Source organism: Carettochelys insculpta, chromosome 2, assembly GCF_033958435.1.
Source record: "Carettochelys insculpta isolate YL-2023 chromosome 2, ASM3395843v1, whole genome shotgun sequence".
NCBI lineage: Eukaryota > Metazoa > Chordata > Testudines > Carettochelyidae > Carettochelys > Carettochelys insculpta.
The window spans coordinates 85,912,719-85,938,777 of record NC_134138.1 but is presented as its reverse complement, the minus strand read 5'-3'; the positions used below and the strand labels follow the sequence as shown (position 1 = coordinate 85,938,777).

The 26,059-nt window shown below is 40.0% G+C and overlaps 1 protein-coding gene across 2 annotated transcripts in view; it reads right to left on the bottom strand.

The window, feature by feature from the left end:
- Window positions 1-26,059, bottom strand: part of CDH2 (cadherin 2) — a 196,690-nt gene that overhangs the window by 32,407 nt on the left and 138,224 nt on the right. For both annotated transcript variants that reach the window (XM_074987251.1, XM_074987252.1), the window contains 9 exons: window positions 23,646-23,872; window positions 20,768-20,914; window positions 17,962-18,117; window positions 15,836-15,980; window positions 13,489-13,661; window positions 7,063-7,200; window positions 6,332-6,517; window positions 3,349-3,605; window positions 760-902 (listed from right to left, as the gene is read on the bottom strand). In XM_074987251.1, coding sequence (XP_074843352.1) covers window positions 760-902; window positions 3,349-3,605; window positions 6,332-6,517; window positions 7,063-7,200; window positions 13,489-13,661; window positions 15,836-15,980; window positions 17,962-18,117; window positions 20,768-20,914; window positions 23,646-23,872 — 1,572 coding nt within the window. The remainder of the gene's footprint in view (window positions 1-759; window positions 903-3,348; window positions 3,606-6,331; window positions 6,518-7,062; window positions 7,201-13,488; window positions 13,662-15,835; window positions 15,981-17,961; window positions 18,118-20,767; window positions 20,915-23,645; window positions 23,873-26,059) is intronic.

The following is a 26,059-nucleotide window of genomic DNA, read 5'->3' as shown; positions in this document are numbered from 1 at the left end:
TACTAGATTAGATGATCTCTTGAGGTCCCTTCCAAGTCTCATGATTGTACAACTGAATGAAACTTGCCAATTTCAATAAATGACCCTCTGTGCTTGTAATAAAATGAGGAGAATAGAAGTTTCTCATGTACCTTCCCTATATTATTTACTATTTTAAATATTTTTATGTCACCTCTTAAGTAATCTCTTTTAAATTTTCTCTGCTTATGTGATTTTAAATCCCATTCTGAATGTATACTGCTATGTATGCAAACCCCTGTTTTGGAGGGGAGGTGACTAGTAAGTAACACAGTATCGCAGATGAGGATAAATCATCTATTAATGGAACTGTAGTATTTCCTACATTATCTCAATCTTATTCCTTAAATTTCGTTTGCTTTTTTTAACAGCTGCTTAACACAGAGGAGAGGCCTTCACTGAGGAATCCACAATGATGGCTTGGCCTTTATCCCCAGGTGTTGCAGTCAGCTTAAAACCAGAAAGATACAGTTCACTTTTTAGCACTCAATTCCATATAGTATTGTGTTGCCCATTTATCAAGCTTGAGTGGGGTCTCCTGCAGTTCCTCACAACCCTCACTTGACTGTTTAACTCATTAGGTTTAGCATTTTCCAAATATTTGATCAGTAAATTAACTTCAACATTTGTACCTTCTGCCATTGTGAAAGCTGACCATTTATTTCTACCTTTTTGGTTTTTGCCAATACAATGTCATTCAAATATACAGAGTTATTATTTTCTCTAAATGTAAATACATACCATTGTCAGATGCAAGGAAAGTCACATTATACATGTTGTTTTCCACATACTGTGACTCTCTGTCTAAAACAGCAATTGTAGTTATCTGTCCACTAATTGGGTCAATTTTTAGCCAGTTTGCAGGATCTGAAAGCTTTGAGTACCTGCATATTTGACAATAAGACATGTTACTGATCTTTGAGTAAACTTTTCTAAAAATGAAACATAAAAAATATATTTTAACTCATATTCTGATGATGTAGATATCTGGTAGCATAATAATATTTGAAGAGTTTCAGTTTATTAGCTTTGAATTCTTGAAGTTTTTTTCAATACATACTGTTTTAATAAAGAAAGTTTTAAAAGCCATGCTGTGTAAGTAAGCTGTTACATAACTCTCTTTTACATAAGTTATATATAACTGTCTGAAAAATGAACATACATGTAATAAATTAGTAAAATGAACAATTTTCTTAAGCTGCATGTGACTTATTCATCATAAAAACACAGATTTCACATTCACCATGATTGCAGTATTTTAATGGGAACTTCTACTTGATTTACACCATAAGACTCCTTTATTCAGCCTTTTCAATTCTATCAACCATATATACATACATGTGCAAGTACAGGGAGGAAATAATACACATATATTGATTTGAGGAACAGACTCCCTTATTTTAGCCCTTTCAGTATCAGCTGATGACAGTATATCATAGAGCCATTCAAAAACACCCTTCCCTATATGAAGTTGTCAAATATCAATTGTTAGTTTAAATAAATTAGAAAATATCCTAACTCAAGTGATATTTAAAATAAAAACAGCAGTATTAGGCTACAAAATTGCAGACCCATATACACACTCATCCCTCACTCTACGAGCACAATTGGTTCTCAGCTTTGTGCTCGTAGGTGAAAACTCCTAAGAGAGACACCAAATTCTTATGAAAATACATGTAAAAGTCTCTGATTGGTTCCTAAAGCTGGAGGGAGGAGTGGCAGTAGGTGGTGCTGCTTTTGGAACGTAAGTGAACCTTGGGTTTGGGGGTCGGAAAAAGTTAAAGGCTGGGGGCAGTTTAGGGTCATGTGTGGGACAGAGGGTTAAAACCTGGTGGCTGGTTGGGTCCGTGGGGTGGGTGCGGGGGTTCAGGCTGCTGAAGTTTGGATGTGTGGTTTGGGGCAGGGGAGGGTCAGGCTGCGGTAGGTTAGGTCTACCAGGCTGGTGGGGAGTGGAGGTGGGGGTCAGGCTGCCGAGGGGCCAGTCTGTGGGTCTGAAGGGGGGGGCACTGTGGGGCAGGTGGGGGGTCAGGGCTGCCGTGGGGACAGCCGGGGGGAGGGGGAGTGCTAGTCAAGCAGCTACACGTAGGCACTGCAGACCCGGTGGGGGTTCAGGGTGCTGTGGGGCTGGCAGGGGGTGGGGGTCAGACTAGGGCAGGTTGGAGCCACAGGGAGGGGCTTATCCTTGTATTAGCAGGGAGAGTTCACTCATAGAGTGAACAAAGGTAAGTAAATGTGTCCCTCGTTTAAGCGAGTGCTTGTAAGTGAAGTACTAGTTTAATGAGGAATGAGTGTATATATGAACTTTATGTCCAAAAATGAGAAACGTTGCCAATAATAACTTAATGTTAGAGTGGGACAGGGGCTTACTTCACCCATCACTCTAGTAAATCCACCTGCCAATAAGGCAGTAGTGAGCTGATAGTACCCTTGCGTTGATCTAGCTCTGTCTACACAGGTCTTAAGATGGCTTAACTACATCACTTAGGCTATGTCTACACTACACATAGCAGTTGATGGCTGGTACACGATGGTAGCTACACCAACTGCGTGGCTAAAATTGACTTTTCAGCTGTCCACTTCCATGCCTGTCTTCACGGAAGAAGGTCAACAGCAACACTTCTCTCGTTGACCTTCCTTAATTCTTGCATCTTGTGAGGAGTTACAGGGTTGACACTGACCCCGGAAAGCGTTGTTTTGCTAATGTATGACATGGTGCCCTGAAGATTGACCCTGAGCAGCCGATATTCCATGGTAATGTAGACGTAGCCTTAGAGGTGGATTTTTTACATTCTGAGCAATATTTTTTTGGATGTAGACCAGCCCTAAATAATACAGAAAAAGTAAAATTTTGAAGCCTCATTTTAGAAGGCAAGCACAAGGGAAAGATTCTTCTGCTTGCATGAATTTCACGATGGTTGGATCTTGGATAATGAATTCTGATCTGATGGAGGACAGCCATAAAGGTGAGCCACAGTGATCACAGCCATGACACCAATCAGCAAGTTACGTCAGCATGAGTTATATATACTTAGGCCCCACTCAATTCACTGGAACTGCCCAGCTGCTTGAAGTTCTGTGTGTATTTAGGTACCTGGATGAATTCGCATCCTATGAGCAGAAGATATTGCCATCTGCACTGGATTCAGACTCTTTTGCTTATGCTATTCCCATAGTCCACCCGTAATTCCCACTCTGAGGGGCTGGGAAATCCTACATAGGCTAACCCAAAGGAAAACGAAGCATTTCTGCTGTATTCCAAGTCTCCAAAGCCTGTGCAGAAAGTTGAGATTAGCAGTATGGGATAAAACAGGGATGTGCTTCACACGATACCTCAGTGCAGTTTGCTGCATGTAACGATCTGGGTCCTGAGCGGTGAAAGTAGTTAACACATTACCAGCGAGAAGCCCTTCCTCCTGCCGGATAAGCTTAGGGTTTGGGACAAAATATGGGCTCTCATTCACATCAATGACGGAAATGGATACAGTTGCTGTTGACTGAGGAGGATGCTGAATTCCTTTGGCCAAAGGCACTTGATTTTCTGCTGCTACAGTAAGTACAAACATCCTATTTGTCTCAAAGTCAATTGGCTGGCAAAAACAAAATGGGGAGGAATATTAGCAACTGTTCATAGTTGTAACTGGCATGCAAACAAAAACAAAACTTTTAAAGTTCTATGTTTAGAATACTTATATTGAGTTAGATGAATGCAATGCCTAAACAAAAGAGAACCGCTCCCTGCAGCACCAATACATATAAGTTCACAGAGAGTAAGCCGTGCTAGTCTATACACTATCAAAACAAAAAGCAGTCAAGTAGCACTTTAAAGACTAGCTAAATAGTTTATTAGGTGAGCTTTCATGGGACAGACCCACTTCTTCAGACCATAGCCAGACCAGAACAGACTCAATATTTAAGACACAGAGAACCAAAAACAGTAAGCAAGGAGGACAAATCAGAAAAAGATAATCAAGGTGAGCAAATCAGAGAGTTGAGGGGTGGGGGGCAAGATCAAGAATTAGATTGAGTCAAGTATGCAGACGAGCCCCTATAGTGACTCAGAAAGTTCCCATCACGATTGAAACCATGTGTTAATGTGCCGACTTTGAATATAAATGTCAGTTTGTCCACTTCTCTTTCTAAAACAGAGCGATAATTTCTCTTCAGTAACACACATACGTTTAGGTCATTGACAGAATGCCCCATTCCATTAAAATGTTGACTAACTGGTTTGTGGATCTGGAGTGTTTTGATGTCTGTTTTGGGCCCGTTGACCCTTTGTCTAAGGGAGTTAGAAGTCTGTCCAATATACAAAGCATCTTGGACAGACTTCTAACTCCCTTAGACAAAGGGTGAACGGGCACAAAACAGACATCAAAACACTCCAGATCCACAAACCAGTTCGTCAACATTTTAATGGAATGGGGCATTCTGTCAATGACCTAAACGTATGTGTGTTACTGAAGAGAAATTATCGCTCTGTTTTAGAAAGAGAAGTGGACAAACTGACATTTATATTCAAAGTTGGCACATTAACACATGGTTTCAATCGTGATGGGAACTTTCTGAGTCACTATAGGGGCTCGTCTGCATACTTGACTCAATCTAATTCTTGATATTCCCCCCGACCCTTCCACTCTCTGATTTGCTCACCTTGATTATCTTTTTCTGATTTGTCCTCCTTGCTTACTGTTTTTGGTTCTCTGTGTCTTAAATATTGAGTCTGTTCTGGTCTGGCTATGGTCTGAAGAAGTGGGTCTGTCCCATGAAAGCTCACCTAATAAACTATTTAGCTAGTCTTTAAAGTGCTACTTGACTGCTTTTTGTTTTGATATCAAGTTCACATGTGTTTTCTGGAATACAGAATTCTGCAGCATTTAAGGACAATTTCTGCAGCAGCTCTTCTGGTGTCCAGGAGAGCTGGGAACATCCATAGGCAAAGAGATTCAGGGAGCAATGACGGCACGTGTCTGGTGAAGTATCTCCTGCCAAATTCTGCTCCTCCAGAGTCTTTAAGACAACTGAGACCTAATGTGAGCCCAGAGCTTCTCTGGAGGGTTTCCTCAGTATGTCATTTATTTATCTAGATTTACTTTTTTTGCTTCTATTCTGACAGTTTAAAAAAAGATTTTCATATGAAATATTTCAAGCAGATTATGCCCTGGGGAATTTACTGTGATTCTCTTTATACTGTTTTGATTTGAATATCAATTTGTTTGCTCTTTCAAAGGTTTCAAGTTTCCAATTGTCAGTAGATCCGAAATGGACTTATACGTGTCTAAATACAAGGCACACAGACAGTCAACTATGTGTTGTCAGCAGAAATAAACATAACTGTTCTTTTTTGGAAAATGCCAATTATGCAAGTTGGGGTGGGGGGCGGGCATGCCAGTATAGGGATTTACGGGGGAAAAAACCTAGTGTGATATGTAGCCTAGATTGGTGTATACAGCCAGAGATTTTTCCCCCCAAAGGTACTGAAAGGATAGATAAATAATCATTCAACCATACCCCAGACTGTAACAGAGTCATTTCAAGGCTGAGTGCTGAAACTTATATCATGTCACCCACTTGAGCGGATGGTCCAAAAATGAACCAGACAAACCAAGAGTCTAGACTCCTATCAGACAGATGAGAGGCGAGGGGATGACTTGACAGACATAAAACTGTAGTACTGAGTTTTTATCACCATTTAAAAAAACAAGTCACCCCTTCAGCGTAGGATTTTTTTTGGCTGGTGAATAAAGATGAAGAACCTGTTCCATACAAGGCTTTCAAATGAGGTTTTAAAAGCAGCACCATGTTAAAAGCCTGTTGAAGAGTAGCTTCCTATCATCACTAACCCCACTGGTCTTCCCCTCTGATATCACCCTGATTGGCTGTTTTGTGTCAGATGCCTCATGGGAACGTATTGGCTTATTTGTGGGGAGAGGTTTGTCAAGGAAGACCAATGCTGAGCAAAAGGCAGAGAGCAGTGTGTTTGCTACTCCAAAAGATGCTAGTTCTGAGGCCACCACTAAACAAGTGGCTTTTTCACAGATTAATTTTTATTTCTGGAAAATAAAGTTTTTATAATATGCCATTTAAAAACAAGCTAACCTGGTTTTCAGAACTGGTAGTTTAGATTGTTCATGATAACGTAAGTAGAAAGACCACCCAAAAGATAAACATGTTACTTTCAGAAGTATGGTGTACATTCATTTTAATTTCAAATCTTGACCTGGCCTCAGGATTAAACCGCAGGGAAATATTTATTCTCATTACTTCCTCACTTATCTGTTGCTGCTTAATTCAATGAGTTGTGGGTATCACTTACCTTCACAACAGTTACCAGGCCATCATTACTATTTGGATCAGTCAGAATTGTAAATCGACCTGTAGGATCCCCACCAGTCATTCGGTACATGGCGTTCCAGGCAGGAGTGTGTGGTTGATCCTTATCAGTTATGGTTAGATTAGCTACTATGACATCCACTCTATTTTCAGGTACCTCACCATAGAACTAGAACAAAGAAAAACATATGTTTTTACTCATGAAATACCCATCAGAGCACAGAAACTGGCAGTCATCTTAGTCTCACTGTATATCAAAAGACAGCTCCTTAGCTAGTGTTAATTGTCTTCAGTGGAGATAAGACCATTTATACCACCTGAGGATTTGCCTCTGTGGCTAAAGACCTATGAGGATTCCTGATGCCTTACTTTAAGCAATCTAATTAAAATTCCCTGTGATTCACGTATCTGAAAAAAAAAATCTGACAAATACTTTAATAAAGGAGAACACCAGCTGTCAGTCTACCATTATCAAACAGCAATGTGAGCTAGCAAACTAAAAAACTATCCGAAACCACGTAGATTAAGTTTGATTCCTTAGCTAACTTCTGGGTTTTGGATTAACCATGGTAAGTGCTAAGGGCCACATTCCCCTCACAGTTAAATCTTTGCAATACAGCATGATATTGGATAAGTAACATATATTTTCAATTCTTTTAGCTAATGTGAAAATTTCCTTAATCATGGCCACAAACACTTTTGTACTGTACTTACAGTCATAGCAGTGAACTCTGGAGGATTGTCATTGACATCTGTCACTGTGATGACAGCAGTTGCTGTGTTTGAAAGACCGTATGTTGGGTTTCCTTCCATGTCCGTAGCTTGAATTATTAATGTATACTGCTGTACTTTCTAAAACACAAAATGACACCAACATAAGCTACAGACAAAAACGACATTCCAGCAGGACAGCAGGTGTTCCATAAATTGTGCTTTATTACGCAAAGAACGGATCACACTGTTTATTCTAGTTAACATCACTTGAAATGACTGACACAAAGTTTACATCACCAGAAGTACAGCAGTATTTTGCATACGAATGTATGAGACTGGCTGCATTTTTCATGCACCACTTTTGATTGGGGAGGGTTGCGTGATATACTTTAAGTATGAATGATTAAAGAACTTTATACAAATTACTGTTATTACCACAGAGGTAGAACTTGATTAAGCTTTTTGTTTAGCTGTTTGTCTGAAATGGAAAAAAAGTACAGTAGTTCGACCTAAAAAAGGAATAAGTCCCAAAGGATTTTTATGAGATCTGAGCTAGGGAATATTTTTGGCCAAATGACAACTGCCAAGGCTTTATTGCAGGAAAGCCTAAGTATTAGAATGTAGCTGCAACTTCTTGATATCACTATGGAAACTGGAGCTGTCATAGCTAACAGAAACTAGTAAAGTAACAAGAATGTCCCCACCCCTCTGTCCTTGATTACTTCCATAAATGTTAAACATTCAAAGCAAGATATTCTCTGCTTTCTCCCAACTTGCCAGTGCCAGTTTCTTTATACATTGTTAAAGACAGCATGCAGCACAAAGAATCTTAAATCATTGCTGGAATTATGCCAGGTGTTACTGAGACTCAGTGTGAGCTCCACAAAACATGAAGAATTGACTCACAGATTAGATCTCAAAACCAGCTAGGGCTATGCTCGTAAATTTATAAGATTTTTATTAAACAATTAAGATTTTCTGCACATTTCTACTGCGAAATGCAAATGAAGTGTTTTTTAACTTCTTTTACCAGTTCAATCTTATCTTCAGTACTCCCTAACTTGGTGGAATGATACAATTTCATGAAACTCAGTTCTTCCTCCAGTAGAAAACTGGCAATGATGTGAGCATATATTACTCTGAAATATTACTTTCATTAATAATGATTTATTAGGATAGTTAAAGAAAAACCTTCTATCAAAATAAGGGTACTTAAAGGAAAGCCTTTTTTAAAAAGTATCCTACAAAAATCACATCCATTCCCACATGCAGTCTGATTGCTTGTAAATTGGAGGCATGCAACTGATCACTTCACAAGGTAAGTTACAAGACAGAAATCTTTGATTTAACCCCCCTCAAAACACAATTATTTTTAAGAAAACTAGTAAAGGTCTGTTTATTTAAAATATGTCAGTTGCTTTCAAAGTTTGGACTGATATTATCCTGTACAAACTGGCCTGAGTTTTTAAAAGCATGCAGATTTATAAATGTATGCACACTTGTATCTGGCTCTTACACGCAAAGTGTGTAGGATCCAATTTTAAAAAATCTCTGTTCATGGAAGCACTTTAGTAAGGGGTGGGCAAGCAATGGCCTGTGGATAGGGCCTGGCCCACCAAACATTTGGATCCATCACACCATGACCTTTGGGATCACTGATGTCCTCCAGCCCAGCGAGGCACTTGGATAACTGTAGTCCCATAGGCCACTCAAAGCAACCAGCATGTCTCTGCATGTGCACCCCTTGTTAGCAGGGGGCAACGACTCTCTGTGCACTGCCCCTGCCACCCAGCACCATCCTCCTCACCATTCATACTGGCTGGAAATTGGCCAGTGGGAGCTGCTGGGGCAGTGATTGTGGGAGCGGGCAGGGCATAGAAACGTGCGGACCCCTCCCTCCAAAGGGTGCAGAGACAGGCTTGCCCCAGCAGCTGGCCCTCTTTGAGTCTCCTGTGTGGCGAGAGCAGGCAGGCAGCCTGTTTAAGTGCCTTCTGCCAAGGCTGCCTTTGATAAGTGCCTTCTGCAATTGACACCCCTTCTCACACGCCAACATACCAGCCTAGGTCACAATCTCCTAGTCTCCCTCCTGCACTCAGAACTTCTCCCTGATCCTGCACCTTCTCTCAAACCCCAAGAGCATGCATCAGATCACAACCCCTTCCTGCACCCTAACTCCCTCCAAGAACCACGCTGCCCCTTGCATCCCAATCCCCAGCCCCAAGCTCTTTTCTGTCCCAACCTCAACCTCCCTGCCTCCTGTCCCAACCGCCTCCTGCACCCCAATCCCCCACCCCAATCTCTATCCCTGGCCCCACACCTCCTCCATTAAGAATAGATAAGTGTGGCCCATGACCACTTCCCAACTTCATTGAGTGGCCTGCCTGGGAAAGTTATTGCCCTACCCCTGACTTTAAGTGCAAGTTTAAGTCCCTTAAGCATATGTGTCCATTCTTTTCGGTACTGGAATGTGGACAGTGGAGTAGGTCATTCTTTATAAAACAACATATGTATTTTATATATAAACAATATAAAAGTTTAAATATAAAACTGATTCTGCTCCAAGAAAATACTTGTATAAAAACCCTCTTAAGGGTTTCTGCATGACACATGAAAAAGACATATAGCAATGAAAGAATCAAAGGAATACATTTGTTACATTTATGCAATGAAACAACTATGTTTTGCCTACTGAAAAATAAACCTACCTCACCACCCATAAAATGATTAGGCCAAATCCTGAATGCAAACTCTTCTCTGGCAGAAAGCTAGCAAGAGCTGTACACAGTCGGCCTTGGCTCTAAGGCAGAGGTGGGCAATAATTTTTGATGTGATGCCACTCTAAGATTTTGGTAAGCGATCAAGGCTGTGGGGTCTGGGACAGAATTGGATGCAGAATGGAACTTGGAGTAGGGGCCTGGGGTGCAGGAGACAGTGGGAGGACTGAGAAGCAGTTTGGAGGAAGGATGGTGTTCTGACCTGGGGCTGGGTATTGGGGTCTGGGAGGGAGTATAGGTGAAGAGGATTCTGGTCTGGGGGAGGGATGCAGGAAGGGCGCAGGGATGTGGTGCCAGAAGCAGACTCTTGCCGGAAGGTGCTTACCGAAGCAGCTCCTGGCCAGCAGCACACTCAGGCAGGCTTCCCTGACTGCCAGCAGCCCCAGCTCAAAGACTGTTCTGTGTGTCTCTCTGCGCTGGGGGACGGCGAGGAGGAAGGGGAAAGTGCACGTTTTCTGCTCCCTCCCACTGCAAATTGTGCTGCACCGTCCCCACCCTCAGCAAAACTCTCAGGTGCCATTGGTCAGTTTTGTGCTTTGCCCCCAACCCCAGTAATACCTCATCCTCTTATTTTTGTCTGATTATTTCTCAGGCACTACTACACAACACTGTTCAAAAAAAGGGGTCAAAACCAATTATTTTTTCCAGTTCCTTTTACACACAGTTATTCACTGGGACTTTAGTAAAGTGATGAGTGAGTAAAATTTATGGCAAACTAAGGGGTGGACGGCCTCTTAGATTGTTAGTTTGAGGATTTACACTGGGAAGTCCTGATACGGCAGCTGATTTCCTCTACGGTAAATCAGGTATTGCTATTTGCTATGTAGTATTAGACAGAAATATCATTTAAACAGACTGTAAGTCCTTCTAAAATTACACACGTTCAAGAAGATCCCAGCATTCTAAATGTGGAGGTAGATGTAAACACAAACCCTGTTTCTAAAGGAACAATATAAAGTGAATTTAAGTGACTTTTCTGAGGTTACAAGAAGCATTTATTTTTAGAGTCAGAAATAGTTCTCGAATATCTGTCCTAAGCTCAGAACAACTAACTAAGAACACCTTTTTAATTATTAACTCTAATATACTCATTTTAATTATGCTTTCAAACTGAAACATTATTAATATTTTGTCTGTTTATCTTGCTCAAAAAGCTCAGACTACAAAATGTGATAGTTTTACTGCATAATGCATCGACAAATCGTCCATTAATCTGATGGCCAGAAGATTTATCCTTCTAGCGTGGCCTAGGAACTGAAGGAAGGTTAGATACTTCCTCTTCATGTAGAACTCCCAATTGCCGCCAGACAGAAGCCCTCCTGAGGTGCCGTTCAGGAGGAGGATGAAGCCTCTCTCCTGAAGTATTACTGCTATTCCTGAGTCCAGCGGCACTGACAGCCACTGCAGAGCCTGGGGCAAGTTGAGAGGGGAGGCTGAGCTCTGCATTCCAGAAGGGGCAGGGCCAAAGGGTGGAAGAGGTGCGGCCTAAGGCAGTCAGCCCTTAGCACTGCCCAGAGCGCGGTGCTGCCCTCACTCTGGCTGTGTCTACATTACGAGATAAAATCGATTTTATTACAATCGATTTCTTAATGCTGGGTTTTATCCATTCCATTTAGAGCATATTCACCTTCTCTCATGCTCCCCACAAAACTGACTTACCTCAGCCACACGCAAGTAGATTAAATTGAGCTTAAATCGAGTGCTGCTGCAGTGTACTGTGGGAACTTATCCCACAGTTCCCTGAGCCCCGTCGCATTCTGGCCCGACAAGTAGATGTGGGTATATGACTATATCTTCCCACATTTCATTCCCCTCTTTCCCCTGCCATGTAAAGTATATGTAAGTAGACATGGTTGTTACACTGTAATCCAAATGGTTCATCAGTAGTAAGACGGGGTAGCTAGAAAACGGTACACTGGCGACAGCCATGCAAATCATGACCTCCCATGAGTCTCTCTCTCGCAGGCTTGAATCTGGATTTAGGCAGCCTGCAAAAGAAGACTCTTACGTTCAAGTAGACATGGTTGTTACACTGAAACTCAAATTATTAATCAGGCTAAAAGACCCCAGACTACAGCCAGTTTGCACCTGGACAAAAAGAAGACCCTTGGGAAAAGAATATTCCCCACTGCAAGCCTTACTTTGACAACTATACTAATTGTATATCTAGTACACTGAAACATATATGGCTTGGGGTTGCTAAAAATCCCTCAGCTACAGATAGCCCCTGAAAATTGTGACCGCTGACAGAGATGTCCCCCGGGCAGCTAAAAGAACCACCTGTTATGGCCAGCCCCTGAAAATTGTGACCGCTGAGGGAAGACGTCTCCCAGGTGGTTAAAAGGGGCCCAGCTACAGCCAGCCACCAAAAATTGTGACCCTCACCACATGCAAGCTGCCTGGCACCTTGCTCAGCATGACTTTTTATTGGTTCGGAGTCAAGCCACACGATGTAGCTGGGTGCGGAAATGTTCCAGACTGTATGGTGCCTCTGGTGGGAGGGAAGGGAGGGAATGTGGGGGTCAGGACAAAATGTAAGTGACTGAAAAGAAGTTTATCATACTACCAGACAAGCTGTTGTAAAAAAAAAATCATGAATACATAAAAAGCATTCGGTTAAAAATAAGTAAGAAAAAAGGTATGAATTAAGATTTGTAGCAAAATTAATTAAAATGTATTAGAAAATATATTTAGAATAGAATGTTTATAAATGAGATCATTTAAATCATTTGAACTTGTGCACTATTACAAGGCAAAGTATAAAATGTGTTTTTAACAAAAGAAAGATGTATGTGTGTGTGTAGCAACACAGGGCATACACCTGACTGGACTACCAAGGATTTAATAAAGTCAGAAACAGCTTACCTGTGCCCCAGATTTGGTAACTCATTACTACATTATCCTGCTCATTTTCACTTATGTTTTATAACTACTTAAGATGGTAAAATATTGTCCTAAAATTTTCTTAAAACTAATTATGCTTTGTAAACAGCATGGATGGTGCTTTTTATCAAACGTATGGTAAGGATGTCTGCTAGAAAACTCTGGATGATTCTGTTTCTAGACTGAAGTAAGCTCACCTCCAGGCTATCTCATCTCTACACAATCATACCCACTTGCAAGACCCTCCACCTTCTGTACTCCTCTCTAAAACACCTTCCATTTTCTCAGCCAATTCCACTTAATGTGAGTGAGACCAGATGCTTTACATTCTATACAAACAACACTCTAGCAATATCCTTTACCCCTATGATAACTGTCACATTCTAGTATCAGAGGGGTAGCCGTGTTAGTCTGGATCTGTAGCAGCAACGAAGGGTCCTGTGGCACCTTATAGACTAACAGAAAAGTTTAGAGCATGAGCTTTCGTGAGTTAACTCACTTCTTCAGATGCTAGCATCTGAAGAAGTGAGTTAACTCACGAAAGCTCATGCTCTAAACTTTTCTGTTAGTCTATAAGGTGTCATATTCTAGATTTTCAAATCATAGGACTGGCCAGCTATAAGGGATTATTGGTTGCACAGTGCTGTTCTAGTAAAAAAAAAAAAAAAGAAAAAAGAAAGGCATGTATTACTTACAAAGCATGTTACATATGCACAAAAACGGACAGCATTCAAAATGGCACAACCTGCAATTTTCTGGCCTGCATTACCTCTCTATCAAGTCCAGCGGCTACTGTGATGATGTCACCAGTCTCATTGTTGATTGTAAACATATTCGGTGAAGGGGTGCTTGGGGCCTGTGACAAGATTCTGTATCTCAGCATCCCATTCAGCGCATTGGGATCATCGGCATCAATAGCAGTAACAGTCATCACATAGGTTCCTAACCGCACAATAAATAATTAATGTTAAATAAACAGTTTATCTGGTTTACACAAGGTCACTTACAAGCACAAACAATGGTCAAAATATTTACTTCATTTGATAAACATTATGCATTCTTTCCCCAACCCAAAGGAAACTGAATAGGCCCAAGTTCCAGGATTAATGAAGCAACTGAGATACATAACGGAAGATAACAACACTGGTGTTTATAAAGAATCAGATTTGCTTATTACTGAAAAAGCTCCACAGGCAATCAAATGCTACAATTCTGCCATAAACATATTTAATTAACAGTGAAGGCTCTAAAGTTTAAATAGCAAGCTCAATTGCTGGGCAAAATGAAACATTAGATAATCAAAACATGTTTAATTTTAAAATGTGATGCACATGTTAACTGTGCATGAAAATCAAAGCAAGCCAATGAAAAATCAGCACAAGAGCTTTTCTAGCTATAATTTTTTTGCCTCTGCAATCCTGATGGTTTAAAATCATGCTAGTTCTTGGCTCTTGAATTTAGCATAGTATGTCTTGCAAGAAACAGAAGGGATATGTCCTAAAAATTCCTTATTGCTCAGCTGGAGTGGTAAGAAAAAGGCTTGTGTCACAAAATTTGCACCTTGATGTACATCTAAATTTATTCCAATGTTGATGGTATTCAGATGCATAATTTTGGTTCTTCAGGAAAGTTTTAAGCTGTATTGTTTGGTTCCAAATCCAGAATTTCCCATAATTACTGAGATTTACATCCAGGTCTATTATATGCCCCAAGCCTGCAATTAACGGCATGGACTTTTCTGTTGCACTTGTGCTCTGTCAACTGCATCCATATCTAGATACAGACACTGATTTTAGGCTCTCATTTTTGTCAGTCTTGGCCTAAATAAATTGTGTCACACAGATCACAATGTATTATGCAATACATACTATATATTGTATGGCTACTTTATATATAAAATAGAGAATGGGCTCAAAAGATATATGCAAATATATAGACTCTCCACAAATATTAACATGGCATTTCTTTTCTATCAAGAAAGCTGTTGTAAAACTTTTGTTTTTAAAATGTTGACAGTGTCTTTTCTAGATATTTGATCACCGGTTTCTTGCTTCCTTTGAAAAGTACTGCTAAAGTACAACAGAAAAAGTACTGTTAAAGTACAACACAAAAATCTCCAGGATGTACAAATACTCGAAGCTGCATGGAATAAACAGAGAAAAATTTGTTCCACAACCAAGTAAACTACCATTACTGTAAACCTGTTCATCTTTTAGTTTTTATTTTAATCTCCTAGGCTGGGTCTACACTTGCCCCCAACTTTAAAGGGGGCGTGTTAATCAGCTACAATGAGAGATTACTAATGAAGTGCTATGGTGAATACTCAGCACTTCGATAGGCTAATTCTCCCTTGTGGCAACTCTGAAGTGTCAAACTTTGAAGTGCCAGCATGCGTATAGCCACAGGCATTTCTAAGTGCCCGTGCTACTTCGAAGTGCCTTTACACCTCAAAATTTTGAGGTGTAAAGGCACTTCGAAGTAGTGAGGGCACTTCAAAGTGCTCATAACTATATGCACGCTGGCACGTCAAAGTTTTACACTTTGAAGTTGCCACAGTGGAGAATTAGCCTATAGCAGTGCTGAGTATTCACTGCAGCAGTTCATTAATAATCTCCCATCGCCCCGATTAACATGCCCCCTTTGAAGTTGGGGGCAAGCGTAGACAAGCCCCTAGTGTTCTTTCTGTTTAGGGGACAGAAGACATTTCCAGGAAAGGACATATTAAAAGATCACTGATCAGTTGTCTAACAACAAGCTAATCTTCAACAATAAGTTACAAAATAGCTGTCAGACCTCCCTTATTTTCAGGCAACTCCAATCTTGAATGGATATAACTGTAATATAAATATTTGGGTGCTATCCAAATACAATAATCTTTCCCCATTTTCCTTCTCTGTATTCTCTCTCACTCATCTCCTACTGAGGATGCTGCTTTTCTCTTAAACTAATTTTTATCATGAAAAAATGTAAACTGAAAATGAAGGGTAATGGCAATATAGCATCCTGACTTTTTTGTTGATTGAATCATCTAAACACCGTTATGACTTCAAAATATATTTTTCTCCAAAATTAATATATATATATATATTTCACACAGATAATCAGCTGTCTCTTACCTGGCTTTGATCCTTCAGGGACTGTCCCATTCCAGACCTGGTGTAAGAACTCAGGCCTATTATCATTCATATCAATAACATTAATGACAATGTCAATAGGATTTTCCACCTGGTTTCCATTGACATCCACTGCATGTGCTCGCAGCTGCAAAAGCCATTGGTAACTATGTGAGTTTACAAAATATATTAGCAGTGGCACAGAGGACAGGAAATTTTACATTAACCAATTCAGGTTGATATATTTCAGTATCTTTTATTGGTCTCTTATCTTGATGACTCAACTTTCAGTTTATTTAGGAAGTCTTTGGAGATGGAGTTAAATAGGCACATGTAACTGAGGGCAGAAATGAGCCCCTTCAGTTAAGGAAGGATAGCAATTTTCTTTTTATCTTTTATTTTGGATAATCAGTTTTCCTTCTGGAAAACAAAAAGAAAAAGGAAATGGAATAGTTTACCCAGAAGGGAAAGATTTTTGTGGGGGGCATGTTTCAGACTGCCCACAGCTTAACCTACAGACTACAAATTTCTTTTGGAATAAACATACTATCTAATGTTTTACATGCTTTTGTACTTCTTAACCCTGACTGCCAGAGAAAAGTGTCCAGGAGCACCCAATCCTGCACCACCTATGTGGAAGTCTTCTGTCCTTCATCAGAAAAATTTTGTTGGTCATTCCGTGGGAAAAAAAAAAAAGTATTGCTTCATTTTTGTAAATGCTGTGATGGTATTATGGAAACTATATTGTAAAACTATTTCAAAGGACATGTAAGACTTGAGACAATATTTTAATTTACAGCCTAAAAAAAAGAAAAAAAAAGTTGACTCTCTAGTTTGTTCTGTGAGCATGGATGGCAAAATGTTCTCAATAAACAACTGAAAATTCAAGAGTCCAAAGTTCATGCCTAAATTTTCCCAAGTGATATTTGGGAGCTCTACTCAAGATACCTTAAAGAAGCTGAGGTAGACAAAGTTATGCGGGCAGGAAAGTGTCTCCTGCCAACACCGCTACCTTCTTTCACAGAGGCAGGAGTTATTAAGCCAAAGGGAGAGCTCTCTCCTGTTGGTTTAAGTGTGTCTCCACCATAAATACTAAGTACTATAGCTGCATTGGTGTAGCTGTGCTGCTGTAAATGCTGTTGTGCAGATTTATCCTAAATTGGAGATGTGGGAGGTAAAACCTGTAAATGCAGCTCAGAAGTAGCTTTGGCACTGAGTTATAGGGAATGAGATTAATCCAGCATTGTTCTGAAGGTTGTCAGAAAATCCCTTTGTCCCTATTCCTGAAAGGGAAGGGAGTAAAATAATTTATACTGGTTCATCCAAATTCTTGGTAAAATTTGATGAATTCTAGAGCTGCTTCGGCCTAACATAGTTAAACTCCATCTATGAATGACAAATGCTAACTCCTCTGTACAGAAAGTAGGATTACTCTTGTACCTCTGATAGGCCAACGAACTGTTCACTAAAGCTATTCTACTCTGGAAATTTTCTCCATAACTGTGTCTTTCTGCTACCATTTCAAAAGGATGGATGGGAGGCACACATTTTAGTGCTAACCTTGGTTTCCTGCTTTGCAATCAAACATTTTTTTTCTATTAGTGTTGCAAAAATAATCCAGTCTACTTTGCAATTTCTCTAGAACAAAGAATATAGCTTCCATAAACAGAGAGATCTAATTTACAATTATAATGCCATTAAAATGCTCAGATTTGCCCTGAAAATGAAAACTGGTAGCTTTTCTTCACATTCATTTCTCAGATCTTAGCAGCTGCAATTCCAGTGTAATTACACCCAAGTTAGGGTGTTATATTAAAAATAAACTTCTGTCAAACAAACAATATGGTGGGATTTTTAACCAATGGCATAAATCACAAAAACAAACTACAACATTAACATTTCAGCCTTCCTTAATTGTCTAAATACAGTAAATCACATTTGTTAAGCTGTTTAAACATGCTAGGAGTTCCTTGTATTACGTATAAAAAGTAGAATAAATATAAATTCCAATCCGTATAAACTCTTTAAATCACATCTTGTAGAAAACTGTGCCAGATGCACAAATCAAATTTGCAACAGATGTTAATCCCTGATTTAATAATCTGGTTTACAGTAAATCAAAATCTTACATGAAATGAAGCTATTAGCTCCCGATCTAATGGTTTTGTCACTGACAGTTGACCCGAGATGGGATTGATGATGAAGATCCCCGTTGGAGGTTGGTCAGCTCCTGGTCCGGTAACACTGTACCTCAGTGAAAGACTTTTATCACGATCAGACCTAATCTAAATGTGAAGAATACAAGGTTTATATTAGTTAAGCAGAACAAGAAACTAGAACAGAGCGTGAAGAATGGTAAATTGGCATTCGTCTTTAATGTAAGATTACGTTGAAACTATATTTACAAGAAAACAACGTCAGAGGCATGAACACTAATATGCTTGGCCTTATCAATGTTATAATAGAGGTTGAACCTCTCTAGTCTGGCACATTAGGGACCTGACTGGTGCTGGATGAGAAAATTTGCCAAGCCACAGGAGGTCAATACTGTCTAGCAGCATAACCAACACTTCCACTGCTTACAGGGCCCTTACGAGACATTTTGGGGTAAATTGCAGCTAAATAACAGCACAGAACACTGAGCGCCAGAACTGGAGGATGTAAACAAACTTTACGGACTGCAGGAAACTTGGGATAGGTGGACATCCGGCTAACTAAAATCATGCCAGACCATGGATGTGGCCAGACTAGAGAGGTTCAACCTGTACAGACTCAGAAAATCCATCACTAAATTTTTGGAAGTATGAAGTGACTCTTCTTATAATTATGTACATTTTTTTCCCACCAGGAAGTGAGTTATATAGGAAATTCCCAATAAATGTGTTGTGATCCAAAAATGTGGTTGAAAACTGGATGCTTGGAACTTGTACAGGATTTTCCCATAGAAACAATATACGGTAGTTAGGTTCCCAGATGAGCCCACAAAAGCCTATTTAACCCATAATGTAGCTGAAGTATTGTTTATCTACAATGAAAAATAGGAGATAATTGTTTTTTATTTAACCTTGAATGCTGGTGCTTGAGGAAAGCAGGGTTTAATTAGAGGAGGATGAGGAGGTAGGTGGAGATACTGAAGGGGACTTAGGTGAGCACTTGCACTGCTTGCCACTACCCGTGCGCCTTTCACCTGCTCCCTTGAGGCCAGGGCCATCCTTACCCATACGCAGAATATGCAGTTGCGGAGGGCATCCGAAAATTTAGGGTACCACTGGGTTTCAGTGTCCACTCACCAGCTCCTGTCCCTGTTCTATAGTTCTGCCTTCTCCAGAGACGATATGGATAACTTAGAAGTGAAAAAGTTTGCCAGACCCATTAGCAGAATAGTGAGTCTGTGAAAGAGCTGTTCAGGTGGTAATGAACCCATTGAACAGGCATTTGACAACCCGAGGTATATATGGCCAGTTTCTGAATTTACTGTGTTAGTTGACAGCATCTTAGTTTGAAATTTGCTTTGCTGAAGATTGTAAAATCACTTCTCTAAAAATTATCACTCCCCCCAAGCTGCCATCGGGCATAGGGGCACCAATTTAACAGTACTGCGTAGGCCCCATAAATCCTAAGTACATCCCTGTCTGAGGCTTCAGGAGACCTTTTGCTTTTTAAGTGCAAATGTGCACAGATTGGATGTTTGTAACTTTAGGAGCACCTGTATTTCTAAGCAACAATTAGATGCTCTTATTCTTAAACCTGTTGTTTAGCTCCTAAAAGAGCACACAAGATTTGCGGGCACTAAAATATGCTTCAAGGCTATCTCTTTCATTTACCTTTTAAGACCTGTGTTCAGCTTTCTTCATTTCTTTAACAATACCTGAAAGCATTGCAACCATTTATACTTGTGGCCACATGTTTACTGCAGAAGTATTGAACTCTGAACCGAGTTCCTGGCTAACAAATAAAGCAGAAATTGATTTTACAGCACATTCACTGATAGCCTTTTCTACACCTTTAAGAAAGTAACTTGCAAGTGCATAAACAGGGAGGAGCCATGTTCACATCTGTTACCCTGTCCACACAACCACACACATGCCTTTTGGTAAACTGGCTGTGTGGGGTACACTAATGAAACACATATCAGAGGGGTACCCGTTAGTTTGTATCTGTAAAAACAATGGGAAGTCCTGTGGCACCTCATAGGGGAAAGGATTTATTGGAGCATAAGCTTTCGTGGGCAAAGACCCACTTCGTCAGAGCAGGCTGAGGCTACGCTGCCTCCCTTGCAGGAATACACAGGAAACAGATGTCCATCACCAGGCATTCCTACATCTGACAAAGTGGGTCTTTGTCCTCAAAAGCGTATGCTCCAATAAATCTGTTCATCTATAAGGTGCCACAGGACTTCTTTTTGTTTTTAGTAGAACACCTCTTCGCTACTCCACCTATCTCCTGTGCAGGAATGCCTGGTGATGGACACTTATTTCCTGTGCCTTACTGCATGGGAGACAGCGTAGCCTCAATCAGCCATGTCCCTTCCCTTGATCCCCCTCCACTGCTCCCCCTCACCCAACATGCCTCAGTCAGCCATGTCCCTTCCCTTGATCCCCCTCCACCACTCCCCCTCACCCAACATGCAAGTAGGGAGAGTCTAGCGCAGGAAGCAGAACTGACTGAGTCACAACTGCCATCTTTTGTACCACCAGAGGTTCCCTGTACTTCAGAGCAACTGCTGTCTGATTTAAAATCACTTAGGGTTATGTAAGAAGAAGAAAGGGAGTTTGACAGCTCACATAATTTGGTCCAATGGCTTATGTACAGATGTAACAATGGAATTTGGTTCTTTAATGTTTGATTAACGGAATGACGATCAATGACATGGGAAGTTCACTTCCAAGGAATTCTGAAATGGCCCGTCTGCCTTCTTGGTTGTTCATTGCTTACCCTAACTAATTCCTGAGGAAAAGGCCCTCTTGAGTTCTCTGGTAGGTTGATTGGAGGAATGACCCAGTCTCTCTTCTGTCTCTGCAGATGGCTGCTGTGCTTATATTGTTGCCGAGGAAATACTATTTCTTCAATTTGCTTCTGGTCCTTACAACAGACATTAGAATGAGAACTGGTAAAAATGTGTATAGTGAATAATGGTTTTCATAACTTCTGAGGGGCACTCTTCATGCCATGCTCATGAAGCTATTTATTGGATGCATAGTACGGTATGGAAATAAGTCATATTAATTTTTCCTTGGAAATGGTAGTAATTCCCTTTTTTTTTTTTTTTTTATTTTTCAGCATGCCACTTGGAGGTGAAATGGAATTATAAGCAATTTGTTACCTGTGTAAATGACATTAGACTTTCTATATTCCAGCTGGATAGTAGTTAATACTGTGCAGAATTTTAATAGGATGTGTATATCTATATATATCATTAATTGGAAATACAGTATAGGTAACGTGCTACTGTACATTAAATTTAGATCTAGGTTTGCTAAAATATAATTTGAGTTCTAAGAGAGGTTTAATACATACTGGTAAGGAATGTCTGAAATATTTATGACCTTATTAAATCCCATAGAATTAATGCTGTAATTATTTTAAACCTATGTCACCCGTGATGGATGTTGTAGATGACCCACTTTGCACAGTGGGCATTAATCTCTGCTGGGTGTCAACACTGCCTTTATGTTCCTCTCTGCATCTGCAGTTATTTCAGCTTTTAGTATCATGCTAGTCTGATTGTGGGGGGGGCGACCCAAAATACACTCCTTGGTGACTTTGCAGGGTGGAGTTTATTTTTAATCATAGAAATGTGTTGGAAGCTAAAAATGGCAGATGCAAATAGAGGGCCAGTTTCTGCTTTTACCAATCTCTCTGAACAGTGCCTTACAAGTGAATAGCTCCAGACTAGTCTATGTCTACACTGAAAAGAAAAAAACATGGTGCTGAGTCTCAGAGCCAAAGTCGACTAGCTTGTTTTTGCAGGGCTTGGCCTGTGGGACTAAAAATAATAGTGTAGACATTCATGCTTGGGTTGGAGCCCTGGGTCAGAAACCCAGCCGCTACGTCTACACTAGAGAGTTTTGTCAACAAATTGCACTTTGTTGACAGAAACTGTCGATAAAAAAAAGCCGTGTAGATGCTTCAAGGGGCCCTTTTTTTGACAGAGCGAGTATAAAGATCGATCCACTTTTATGTGCAGATGCAATCTGTCAACAGAAGGTTTGTTGGAACATCTATTCTGATAGTAATTTCTGTAGACAGATGCTTCAAGTGTAGACGTAGCCAGCAAAGGCACAGGCTCTCAGCACCCAGCATCGAAGCCAAGCCTCAATGTCTACACTGCTGTTTTTAGCCCAGTTACCCAACCAAGCCCAAGTCAAGTAATCTGAACTCAGATATAGTGCAGTGGGCTTCTCTTTGCAGCGGAGGAATACCCTCACATATAAGGCACTACCTGAGTGTGACTGAAGGTGTCAGAACTGGGCAAAAAGCGTTTGTCTACACTGCAAACATGTGACCTCTTAATCAGGTTAGGTAATCTGGGTTAAAACGGAAGAGTGATTATAAGGCAATACTTGTAACTCTGCTTAACAGCTGGAATTCAACACCTTTCTTTAAGGCTTTAACACTGAGTTAATCTAAATGATCTTCACTATTATTTTAACCTGAGTTTCTTAATTTGTGTTAACAAATCCAACTTAAAAACACGACTTTTTGTGCAGATAAGACACGTCCTCTGAAAGGAATAGTTTTGTTAGGTACTTATGTAATGTCAACTGCCATGTGCTTCTTTATTAAAACTTGTCCTGAAAAGTCTCTAAGAACCCAGAACAATTGCTTATTCTTGAAAAAAAAAAATCTGGCATAATGAAATGCAACCAATTTTGAAATATATGCGTCAATCTTTGATCTCTTAGTTGAGTGTGACTATATCAATTTATGAAGAATGTTCAATTTTTTAAAAAGATACTTTGCCATAGGAAGCAAAAAAACAACAACAAAAAAAAGTAGGGGAAGGGCTGAGTGTAGCATAGCCTAACTGTCACAGAATATGTTACTAGAGTGAGTAGTGGTTAATTGTATATTGGCGTGTCCAGTTTTGTTTTACTTTGGCTTGGCTCAGAGTTCCCTCTAATTTTTAACATCCATGAGAGGAATAAATTTTGTTATGTGCACTGCCAATATAAACACCTGCTGCCCACTGTGTGTGGTCCTGGGTGCTCTCCTAATCAGCTGGGCAGCATCTGAATTTCTTGTGGGTGGTCTCCCAAGTGTTCAGCTTACAGCTAACACTGGCTTGGCTTACGTTGGTTTCTATCCAAGGGAGACGATCATCCCTAAAACTAGCGCTGGAATGATAAATAACTGACAATCTCCAATTTGATTACCGAGGGACAATATAAACCCAATGTTCTGTGTCAGGACTGCATTCTGCTATTGTAGTAAATCTACTGTTCCCAACTAATGCTGAGTGATGGAGTCTAGTGCAAAATTATTTCTTTTGTGTTTAAATTAAACTCCTTGAATAAATGCTTTTAAGCAATTATTAAAAAAAATGCTTCCAATTTAAACTGAGGTACAAATCTCAAACTGTACCAAAACAAGGTTCAAATCCAAATGATTTCTGGATCTTTAAACACATATGGGTTTCCATGACCTTAGCAGGGCTACAAATAATAGACTATGGAACATGATTTTTAAAGACTACATGTCTACAATTATTTATGCACTAGTTACACACAAGCAGGGAGCCAGATGTGGAGGAGTGTGACAGATGTAGTCTAAAATCTACTGTCAGAGACCTTTCTAAAGGCAATTGTTTTACCTTCATTGAATGCTCTGTAAATTCTGTCTCAGTGCTGAGCTTCACTATCACTTGCCACTGTTGCTGGGTTTCCTTGTCTTGGGCGTATATGATGAATTCTGTAGGATTTGTAGGAAGCTGAAAGCTTCTTGCTGCGTACACCACACCATCTTCACCTACTGTAAAGTCTGCTGGCTTGCTGCTTTCAAACTGTATTCTTCTCTTTTCATCACATCTTCTAAACCCCACTGTAAAACACAAAAACCATCAAGAAGGTAAGAATTGCAAGAGACAGAGCTGGGTTAAACTCAATTATCAGCTGGTTTTAGGTTCAGAACAATAAACCTGTGTCTTAAAAGCCCATTTGTCCCAATCACAATAAACTCACTGCCCTTGTATCATGTTAGGTCAGCCCAGACAATAGCGGCATCATCCACAGAGGGAAAACCAAGTTCTATTTCCCAATCAGACTGCCTGTCTTCCACTACAGAGACCTTGTGCTCCACAATAACCATAGGGGAAAAACTGATAGGTTCTAAATTCAGCCCCAGCCTCTTTGACTGGAATTATTATTAGTAATAAGTATATAGGGTATCTGACCTAAGAAATATCAAGAACAAGTGGGGATTAAAATGAAGAAAACTTGAAGCACTTCTTCCCGACAGAAAGGAACTACAGGCTCAGGCTCTCTAGTCTGGCACCCTTGGGACCTGACCAGGGCTGAAAAAGGGAATTTGCCAGACCACAGGAGGTCAGTATTGCCAACACTTCCACTGCTTATTGGGATCTCTGAAGACATTTAAGGGTACATTACAGCTAAATAATAGCACAGAACACTGAGAGACAGGACAGGTGTTCGGAAACTAACTTTATGGGACCATGGGAAACTTGTTCACACCCATGATAACTGGTTGTCTGGCTAACTAAAATCATGGCGGATTGAAGATGTTGTCAGATGAGAGAGTGCTGGACTAGAGAGGTTCAGCCTGTAGTGTCAAAGGGACATTTTTACAGTCACAATTTTTTTAAGTGGTACCCCCTTTTCATATCCACAGTTAGATTTCACTGTGACCCCACTAAACATTCTACAGAGAACGACAAAATAACTGCACAAAAGAACTTGCATTTTGAAGATTAAAACTGTATTGTACTTCTTACGAACACCTAAAATTAGCTAAAAGGATTCAGTTGGAAAAAAGAACTGCAAAAAAGCAGCAGCAGAGGTCCGTGGACAACACTGGAAATTAGACCTACTTTCGAATCCTGTGTCTGCCTCTGACGTGCTGTATTACTGTGAACGATCACATAACAGTTCCAATCATCAGTTTCCCCATTTGTAAAAGGGGAATAAAAAATACATGCTTATCTCATAGGAGTGCTATCAGTCTTAAAGGGTTGTAATTCACTCGAAATCCAATTAATTTCAAAAAGTGGATTAAAAGCAGTTGCAGTACTATCCCTGCCCACAAGCTCCCTTTAACAATCACGTTTTCTTGTTTAAAAATATTTTCCTATTTATGAATGTTTTATTCTCCTCTTTTGTTATGTGAATGATCCACTGTGAAAGAGTTATAAAAACAGAATACATACACAGTACTGTAAAATGTACAAAGTACAACCGAAACCAGATATTTTTCTGGTACCCTTCATTTCTAATGATCTTCAGTGTCACTTGAAACAAATGATAGATGGAAACGTGGCTGTAAAATTGATGATCTTTCTTTAATGTTTTCCGAGCATTTTGAGACCTTTAGATTGTATGAGCAACTGAAGCGCAAAGCATTATTTATTATTAATGAAGATGAATCATGTCCTTGTACCTCAGTTCAGTTACTGGACTTTTACAATGAAATGAATGGTGCACAAACTAAAAATCTACAAAAATCAAAAGGTCCCTCCCCCTTGAGGGAAATCTCTGCTAAATCCTGCACATCATATACTCTGTAAATGCTATAGTTATAGGATGGTAGTGAGAAGAGAAATTATAATTTTGGTACATGAACTCTGGGACTGATGCTGCAATGACAGATAAAATTTAATTTCCTCGCTAATCCTTTCGTGTTATCTAGGGTCTCCCACATGCTTCTCTCTCTCTCTCTCTCTCTCTCTCTCTCACACACACACACACACACACACACACACACATACAGAGATGATGATGATGCAAAAATTATAAAAGGTTATTTTTTCAAAAAAAATACAGCAAATTCAAGATAAATGTTAAAATGTCCACTTTCTGAAGGAGAATTATAAAGAACAGGCAACTGCTGCAGTGGAATACAGGCCTCGACCATCTTAATGGCAGTAAACCTTCTTGAGTTGTTCAGGGAGAGGGGAGAATATCCTTGAGGGACATTTCATAAAGTTCCCCCATCATTCAGTTGGGAGCTGGATTCATTTTTTCCAAGCAAAGAGGCACATGAATGGCCATGAAA